The following is a 10,000-nucleotide window of genomic DNA, read 5'->3' as shown; positions in this document are numbered from 1 at the left end:
CACTCACTCACTAGACCCTGATGTACCCTTACACACAAACACACCCCTCGAGTGAGTAGACCCTGAAGTTCCCTTTTAACACACACACACCCTGATGTACCCTTACACACACACACACACACACCCCTCAAGCGAGTAGACCCTGCTGTACCCTTACACACACACACACACACACACACACACACACACACACACACACACACACACACACACACACACACACACACACACACACACACACACACACCCCTAAGCGAGTAGACCCTGATGTACCCCTTACACACACACCCTCAAGGGTGGCCAAACCTGATGACACCACACCTCTGTGTGTGTGCCCTAACAAGGCGGCTAAAACTCATGGGTGCTAGCGTCTGTCGCTAATTACCTGAGCGTGTAACACATATCTCAAACACACAAATTCACTCACACTCACACACACGCACACGCATACATTTCACACACACACACACACACACACATATCTCAAACACACACAAACACACTCACACTCACACGCACACATTTCACACACACAAACATATCTCAAACACACACAAACACTCTCACACACACACACACTGTGTTGTGGTTGCATTGCCACCACCAGCAGAGTGCCACACATACAGTAGACCCATACTCAATATTGACCATGATGACAAAACACCTCTAGAAACACACACACAAGGACACTCACAAACACCTCTAAAAACACACACAAGGACTCACACACACCTCTAAAAACACACACAAGGACACACACACATGCTCTGCTCTTCCTCCTTCAGTGTTGTGGTTTTCATGCGCGCGGATTGGAAAGGGATCCTGCTTCATGTTTTAGCAGGTGCTCGCGCAACTCTACTAGTGTATGTGACGACTGGCGGTGCACGAGAGATCCCAATCCCGTCAGTTTCACTTGTTGCAGCATTTGTGATCCCAAACGTTCTGCCGCTGAATACGAGAGGCACGTTGACTCCTCGTACATCCGGCAACACAGACAAGAAAGACATGTCCCCCATTTTCACTTACTCCGTGACAGCTACCGGTAACAGCACGTGCATGTACGTTACAACCCTAACACATACTTAAGTCATACTGCTGTTTGGTCGACCTCCTTACACTTCGCTGCCCAATACACGTTAATAGTGGCGTAATAACGGCCTCAGCCGAAGCAGTTATAACCATAGACATAGCTCACGGGGGTCAGAAAAGGCGGATGTAGTGTCTTGCTCACCTGCACGTGTCGGCGAAGGCCAGGAAGTTGAGCTTCTTCATCTTCTTATCGCTGAGCCAGAAGCCCACGCGCCGACCGCGTAGGAACGTCTGCATCGTCAGGTCCACGCGGCCCTCCTCCAGATGTGACAGCCTCGAGCAGCTCTCCGGTTCTCCGGTCAAAACAGGAAACAAGTCAACTTACTGAACACGGCCCTGTCAACACGAGAGTGTGAGAGAGAGAGAAAGAGAGAGGGGTTAGAGGCTCGTGGCCGCTGTGTCCATCCGTGCTGGTCCTCCCGGTTGTCGGTCAGGCTCGCACCAGCTGCGCACATCGTCTGATGCTTAACCGAGTTCCTGTGCTACTGGGCAGTGGCTGTTGTTATTGGGCTTAATGGACGCTAGCGTTAGCAGGGTTTGCCCTCGCCTGGCCCCCTTCCTGATATCGCTCTTGATCCCCCGGCACTCTGGGTTAACCCAAAGAGCATGAAGACTAAAAATGCGCCATAATATTTACTAACGTTCCGACACACAGCAAGCTAGCTAACGCTGCAGCCCCAGGTGAGTTCGGTATCTCCGTATGTCATGGAGGGAGTGAAAGCCGTCCCGTGGGGGAACATCTCTGTTTAGCAACTGTGTGTGTGCACAGCGTGATGAATGAGACAAACAGTCTTACCAGTCAGTGCATTTCCGACAAGATTATCGCTGTTTTCGTCGCGTAGCAGTGGAGCTAGCTAGCATAGAAGCCGTTCACTACTCTGTAATCTTGACCACAAATTCAGAAGCAACCGATCAAACGCGCCCAGACAGCCGGTGATGTGTTTAAATCCCCAAGAGGCATTCGGTTCGATGTGGGCACGATCACACCCGACTGGAGCAAGGGCAATGTGTGTGTACCCACCACTACCATGACATAGGGCGGCAGCGCGCAGGCAAACGGAACACACAGCTCCGCTCCCTCTCTCTCTCACACACACATACACACACACACAAACACACGTAGAGACACGCACTCTTCGCCCTGAATTCAATGAAAACCCCTGCAATTCCTCGCATGGCCAGCAGAGGGCAGTATATAGGAGACCTGGCTCTTAAAGGAGCAGCTATACATTTTAGGCCACTTAGATTGAGAAGACCATCAACAAACTCACTAAGTCACTGAAGCCTCTGACATATATAACCTTTATTTAACCAGGAGAAACCCCATGAATAATCTCTTTTTCAAGGAGACCTGGCAAAGACAGGCAGCAGCAGACAGAAACACAAGAGGAGACCAAATGTAGAAGTTAGTGTCGTAGCCATTACAATACACGCAGTATTTACACGCCGTAGCATGTTCATTGTATATATGATTAGGTAAGAAGCTAAAACTAAGGTCAAACGCTATGATTAGAAACGCTGGTCACTCCAGATTTATTTTTCTTTAGGGAGTTCAGTCTCACTCAGTCGTTGAAATCGCTGGTCGTTACAATGGCGCTACTATAGCGCCATCTTGTGGACTAACTTGATATTTCAGGCTGCCTTTCATACTACTTGACGAGTTCTGCCAAACATATTGCATTCGTCCTTCTTTATCAGGCCCACCCATTTAATGGTCCCTTCCCCAACTCCTCGCCGTGGATTCGGTCGTTTCCCTCGGAAACTCCATCGTTGGGCAGCGGCCTGAGCGGGAGCGTGTCGAGCAGCTCCGCAGTTAAAGAGTAAATGAGAGTGGCAGCTCGTGCAGAACGGATGCAGTTGCGAAGATAGGCCTCCCGCGTGCACGGGCCCGCATGATAAACAGCGCGTCCGGTTTCTGTCAAAATTAAAGTCACCCTGAAGAGTAGATATCCACTTCCTAGTTTCCCAGTTCTCTTTGTAACCAAATAACTTTATATTCTCTTTTGTCGATAACCAAGAAAATATTAAAGCAAATGTGGCATGATCTGTGATTTATCTTATTTAGTTAGACTAAAACAGAACCATGCTAATTTATAAAACTCGTCAAACAAAGTTTGGAAATTTGGGTTTGGTCGATTATTTCTCTGTTGTTACAATGCTAACCGGAATTGTATGTTATGTCGTTGGAAAGCCTGTTTATTTTCATGTTCAGGGAGAGAAATCAATTCTGTGTTGGGCTTGAATAAGTGCACTGAAGTCAGGTTAAATGTCTGAGGTGGATATGCGAAAGGCAGCTGACAGGTGATCGTCAATGAGAGAGGATCTGCATCTGGATTTGTTAAATTTAATCACTGAGAATGTTTGTTCACATGTGTAGGTAGATTCCCCGAGAGAGGGGCACATTTCTCAAATGCCTTTTTTCTCATTAGCGCTGCATAGTCCACCAAACACTCTTTGATAAACTCCCCATCAGAGAATGGCTTACTTTTTTCAGCAATTTTGTGGGTTATCACAAAGCTGGTTTTGACTGCTCCATACCTGGATGTGTGAAGCTTAGTAAAAAGTCCTTGTTGATTTTGCAGCTTAGCTTGCAAACCTTCAGGGCCCTGTTCGGCGTAGAACTGTAGCTAAGATAATCAGTCCATAATTATGAGTGCTTTGTTCTCTGCATCAGCGACATTACAAAAAATTTCGGCTGAATCGGTAGCGCTCATACAAGAACTCATCATGATGGAAAATGGATCTTGGCGATCGCAAAGAATTCTCTCCCTATGCTAATCAAACTATCTAATATGACTCATTTTAGTCCTTGGTCAATGGGATCCCTCCTTTTTACCAGGGGTGTGGCAAGCTTAGCCAGCTAAACTAAGTATAGCCTGCCCTGGAGCAGGTAAGTGCTAAGTGATATGTTACTATGGTAATTTATCAGAAGTTGCTTCGCCGAACCCGATAAAGGGGCGTTCTCTTATTTTAGCCTGGCAGTTAGCTTGCTAAACCGCTTAGCGAGCTATGCCGAACAGTACCTAGATGTTCGTGCTCGCTTTGCATCAGTCAAATTCTTGTATTTTTCTGCGTGTTTAGTCTGGTAATGGTGATTCAAGTTGTAATCCTTAAACACAGTGATCCATGTGCACACACACACACACACACACACACACACACACACACACACACACACACACACACACGTACCTCCCACTGTGTTCTGACGGACTGTGTGAAGAACTCCATGTATTTAACAAACTATGCACACCGCTTTACCTTTGACTTACGGACCTAGGCCTACATAAATAAAAAAAATATCCAGCTTATTATACGGTTACTTGCCAAAACGATAGAAGACATTCCTCCAAAATACCTCTTTTTAATGATTTTTTGCCGTTTCGTGATTTCCGCTAAGAAAAAAATAGTTCTTCAAGCAAATAGAGCTTTAATGTTTCAGGTGTTGCGTACCAACCCACCTTCTGACTTCCATGTTTCAATGACTTTGTGTTACGTTAAATGACCGGACTGATATGAAAGATGTGGATTAGAAGCACAAAACCCGTTACCAATGACAGCAGTCATAATGTTTTGCAGCAGTGAATATAAAGAAATGACAGACATGCCGACGTTGGGGTGGCCCATTCAAATCAACAGAACTTTTAGGAACATTCTGAAGAGCCGTATAATACTACAGGTACCTTTGATCCCTAATTTACAATTGACCTCCGGGCCGCACTGTGACAGCCAACGGGCCGCACCTTGCCCAGGTCTGCAGTAGAGACTCTATAAATAAAGTCAAGAGAGCAGCCTGATTGATGCAAGAAGCGGATGTTTAATGCATGTTCATCCACCCGAGTTCTAACCCTGCTGGCTCCAAGAACCTGCTACAATCCGTCGAGGAATACAACAACCACAGGAGAGGAATACTGTACAACGACCACAGGAGAGGAATACTGTACAACGACCACAGGAGAGGAATACTGTACAACAACCACAGGAAAGGAATACTGTACATCACAAGCGCTTAAAAATATATATACTCTTTTCATAATTTCAAACAATATCTGTACAATGAGTGTTTTAAAAAATATTTACAGGTACACAAACTTCATAGGACAGTACAGGACACCAGGACCGAGGAAGTGCTTAGGGGGGCGGGGTCTACCCAGAGAGGGGGAGGAGTCACAATGCTGGAGGAGGAGTCAGAGGTCAAAGGTCTCTGGGACGATGCGGTGACACCCGGTGACGGAGACAGACCGACCCGAACGCAGGCCCCTGCTCAGGGTCCGAGACATAGGATGGGAGAGAGAGACGGATGCAGGGTTGTCATGGAGATGAGATGATGGGATGGGATGAGGTTCAGCGTCGGGATGCAGGCGTGGCCAAGAGGCCCAGGATGGAGGAGAGACACTGAAGCTTCTCCTTCACCACCTCCGGCAACTTCTCATTCTCCTGATACCTGAAACACACACACACACACACCAGAGAGACAGACAGGTCAGACACACACCAGAGAGACAGACAGGTCACACACACACACCAGAGAGACAGACAGGTCACACACACACACCAGAGAGACAGACAGGTCAGACACACACCAGAGAGACAGACAGGTCAGACACACACCAGAGAGACAGACAGGTCAGACACACACCAGAGAGACAGACAGGTCACACACACACACCAGAGAGACAGACAGGTCAGACACACACCAGAGAGACAGACAGGTCAGACACACACCAGCAGAGAGACAGACAGGTCAGACACACACACACACCAGTGACACAGACAGGTTACACACACAGCAGAGAGACAGACAGGTCAAACAATGATTGCCCCATGCCTGAGTGGCAGGAAGTAGGCCTATGGGTTGCTATGGGCTGCTATGCTAGGACTATGGGTTGCTATGGGCTGCTATGCTAGGACTATGGGCTGCTATGCTAGGACTATGGGCTGCTATGCTAGGACTATGGGCTGCTATGCTAGGCCTATGGGCTGCTATGCTAGGCCTATGGGTTGCTATGCTAGGCCTATGGGCTGCTATAGGCTGCTATGCTAGGCCTATGGGTTGCTATGGCAGCTATGCTAGGCCTATGGGTTGCTATGGGCTGCTATGCTAGGCCTATGGGCTGCTATGCTAGGCCTATGGGTTGCTATGGGCTGCTATGCTAGGACTATGGGTTGCTATGGGCTGCTATGCTAGGACTATGGGCTGCTATACTTGGCCTATGGGTTGCTATGGGCTGCATTAGCCTGATAAGATTATGTAAAAATGGCAGTGTGTGTGTGTGTGTGTGTGTGTGTGTGTGTGTACCTGGTGGTGCACCCCTTTGGTGATGTGAAGGTTATGCAGGAGACTCCAGCCTGAACCACCAGCTGAGATCCATCATTGAACTGGACCCACACTTCACCACTGGTCAGCTGGAAGCGCACACACACACACACACGCACACACCAACCACACACACACACACACACACGCACACACACACATTTGATTTTATAAATAAAATATATTGGCTCATATTTTTTTTTAACAGAAACCCATAACAATTTTACCGAATTTAGCAGAGTGATTTAAGATGTGTATCTGGTAAAGAAAGGCTCTTCTTTTTAGACAATAAATGACACAATAATAAGTCCAGTTATGATTTTTCTCTGTTGTTTGACAGAGAACATGGCATCTGTCTTACTGACGGCATTCAATGTGTTTTGCTAAAAGAAAAAAAAAAAAATCAGCAAACTAAACTACGCAATACTTCTAATGAATTAAATTCTTAAGAACTGAATTGAACGCATGATGCCAGATGATGCAGTGCGCTCTCTAGTGGACAAACTATGCAATGACAAGACTGGAAACCACTGAAGGATCCGTCTTGGGCTCCTTTCCTTCATCAGCCAGCATAATGTGATATAGTTTTAGTATGATGCTCATATGAGACATTATAAACTGATATAGTATGATCTGATATGAGGCATTATAAAGTGATATAGTGTGTGTATGTGTCTGTGTGAGTGGTGTTTAGTGCGGTGTGTGTCTGTGTGTGTGTGTGTTTACCTGTGAAGCCCAGCCAATGTTGGGTACAAACACAGACTTGAGGACTTTGCCAGCACTGCTGCGCTCCTCACGGCCGGCCTGCAGGGCGGCGCTCTTTCCCACACTCACTGCAGTCAGGTCTGACCCGCCATACGAGATCATCTGAGGACAAAACCAGCAGAGTAAGTGACTGTGATTAAGGAGTGATTTAGTGGACATCAAGAGTGTGTGTGTGTGTGTGTGTGTGAGTGTGTCTGAGTGTGAGTGTGTGTGTGTGTGTGTGTGTGTGTGTGTGTCTGAGTGTGTGTGTGTGTGTGTGTGTGTGTGAGAGTGTGTGAGTGTGTGTGTGTGTGTGAGTGAGTGTGTGAGTGTGTGTGAGTGTGTGAGTGTGTGTCTGAGTGTGAGTGTGTGTGTGTGTGTGTGTGTGTGTGTGTGGACACGAAGGGTGATACTCACAGACGGTGTGATGTGTGTGTGTGTGTGTGTGTGTGTGTGTGTGGACACGAAGGGTGATACTCACAGACGGTGTGATGTGTGTGTGTGTGTGTGTGAGTGTGTGAGTGTGTGTGTGTGTGTGTGTGTGTGTGGACATGAAGGGTGACACTCACAGACGGTGTGATGTGGGGGGGCTGGGGCGGGCTCACGCACACCTGAGCTACTTCAGCAGAGGCTGGCTGAGACGAGTTGGGTTTCCTGCACACACACACACACACACACACACACACACACACACACACACACACACACACACACACACACAGAGACACACACACACACACACACACACAGACACACACACAGACACACAGAGACACAGAGACACAGAGACACACACACACACACACACACACACACACACACAGACACACACACACGAACACACACACACACACACACACACCCAACCAGACACACAAAAACAGAAAGCTGTTAACATGTCCTACTCTAAGTGACCTCTAGGGGGAGACCTCATATCACCAATCACTTTATACTGGTGCACGTGTGTGTGTGTGTGTGTGTTTACCTGCCGATGGTGATGGGGAAGAACGGAGTGTTTTTGGCGCTTCGCTGCTCCTCATCACTGATGGCAGCCTCCAGAGAGAGACACATCCTATGACCCTGATACACACACACACAGTAATGATTATTTGATTTAGATTTTTGTGTGGTGTGTGTGCGTGTGTGCGTGTGTGTCCGCGTGTGTGTAAGTGTGCGTGTGTGTAAGTGTGCGGTGAGTGTGTGTGTGTGTGTGTGTGTGTGTTACCTCCTCTGCCAGCTCCACGTAGCGTCTGCTCTCAGGGCTGAGGCCATTAAGCCCCGCCTCTCCCTTCACCGTGTACGATTTGCCTCCTTTCTCCACGACCCGCTGCAGATCAGCTGTCCTGTGTGTCTTAGCCCCTACACACACACACACACACACACACACACACACACACACACCGCGCACACACACACGCACACACCACCACACCGCACACACACGTTACTTTGATATACTATCAAACTTCTCCATCACATATGAGAGGAGCAGGGAAGTCTTTGGGACGTGTCTGTGTGTGTGTGTGTGTGTGTGTGTTAGAGATGCGCGGATGGGCTATTATTTCATCCGCAACCGCATCACAAAACGCATGATCCGTCCGCTACACATCCGCACCAATTTTTTTGACCAATTTTCAAAACGGCACCCGCCCGCCATCCGCCTGTTGTTTTTAGGTATAGGCGCGAGGCTAGAAATTTCTTGCCTGTTCTTGAAAGGAGACTGATCCAATGCCGCAAAGATATTTAAAGGATAAAGCCCCTAGTATGAAAGCCTATTGGCTATGTTGTAGCCTATCCCCAGAATATTATCAGTGAAGTGACCTCTGTCTCCGATCGATGCACAGGGAGAAACTTTAAAATAGCCAAGCACATCGGCAAACCTGACCTTACCATAGGCTAGTAGGCCTACACTTTTTTATCATTGTAATAAAACGCAATTTGGTACACCATTTTAATATGGTAATATAGCCTTGTTTTTAGTTTAGAAGGAAACGCCGAGTCTGTTAGCCAATTCCGAAATTTCACCGCATTGTAGGCTTTATAGCCTACTGTAACAACCCCAACACTTGCCTGCTTGCCTTGCAAATCAAAGTTTTCCGACTATTTTTCTTACCTTCTTTCTTAGCTGGTGATGTTAATGAGCTAGAAGTGTAACTTGTTCTGACCATCTTGCGCTGCCAATGCCCAATGTCACTTCTGAGTCAAATCACTCCATCATCTCTTTGAAATTCCTTATTCCACGAGTGGCAGGCTACAATGACTGGCTGTTTTAAAATATAACTAATAGCCTAACGAAATAAAATAACCCAGGCAGTTTCATCTACGACACGTTAAGGCTTCTTCCAATACTGACAGCTGACTCATAGCTTGCAGGTTTGCGGCGTTGCAAAGAGACGCGACATGATAGGGATCGTCACTTAATTTGAACTTTTTTTGCTTCCTTTTTTTGCTTTGTATGCATATACGGAACTAGGCCAATTTACTGCCTGATGACAATTTGATTATTTAAAAATATGCTTGGATGTAGGTAACAACATTTAACAATGTGTAGATATTTTGAATTTCGTTGGGTAAACCACCACCCGCCCGAATTTAATTAAAATATTATTTTTTGTCACGTCACCCGCCCGATCCGCGGTTTAACCGCGGAGTCCGCGGGTGCAACCGCCAACCGCGCATCTCTAGTGTGTGTGTGTACGCACCAGCGTAGAAGCAGACCTCGAGGTCAGCGTTTGGCGTGTGTCCGTGTGTGTGTGTGTGTGTGTGTGTGTGTGTGTGTGTGAGTGTGTGTGTAACGTACCATCGTAGAAGCAGACCTCCAGGTCAGCGGTGGGGGAGTGAGTGAGTGTG

At 47.3% G+C, this 10,000-nt stretch overlaps 2 protein-coding genes across 2 annotated transcripts in view; both read right to left on the bottom strand.

Annotated features, from left to right (window-relative positions):
* Positions 1-2,161, bottom strand: part of itpk1b (inositol-tetrakisphosphate 1-kinase b) — a 22,094-nt gene extending 19,933 nt beyond the window's left edge. The window contains exons 1-2 of the mRNA XM_080849968.1: positions 1,886-2,161; positions 1,232-1,425 (exon numbers count right to left, since the gene is read on the bottom strand). Of these exons, the coding sequence (XP_080706094.1) occupies positions 1,232-1,326 (95 nt within the window). The 5' untranslated portion in view covers positions 1,327-1,425; positions 1,886-2,161. The remainder of the gene's footprint in view (positions 1-1,231; positions 1,426-1,885) is intronic.
* A 3,272-nt stretch (positions 2,162-5,433) lies between these two features.
* The window catches only part of plk4 (polo-like kinase 4), a gene marked incomplete at both ends in the record, with an annotated part of 12,073 nt that continues 7,506 nt past the window's right edge, over positions 5,434-10,000 (bottom strand). The window contains 6 exons of the mRNA XM_080850305.1: positions 5,434-5,533; positions 6,389-6,495; positions 7,133-7,273; positions 7,720-7,804; positions 8,136-8,230; positions 8,376-8,509. Coding sequence (XP_080706431.1) covers positions 5,434-5,533; positions 6,389-6,495; positions 7,133-7,273; positions 7,720-7,804; positions 8,136-8,230; positions 8,376-8,509 — 662 coding nt within the window. The remainder of the gene's footprint in view (positions 5,534-6,388; positions 6,496-7,132; positions 7,274-7,719; positions 7,805-8,135; positions 8,231-8,375; positions 8,510-10,000) is intronic.

Source organism: Sprattus sprattus, assembly GCF_963457725.1.
Source record: "Sprattus sprattus genome assembly, chromosome: 13".
Taxonomy (NCBI): Eukaryota; Metazoa; Chordata; class Actinopteri; order Clupeiformes; family Clupeidae; genus Sprattus; species Sprattus sprattus.
This window is presented reverse-complemented; position numbering and strand designations above follow the sequence as displayed.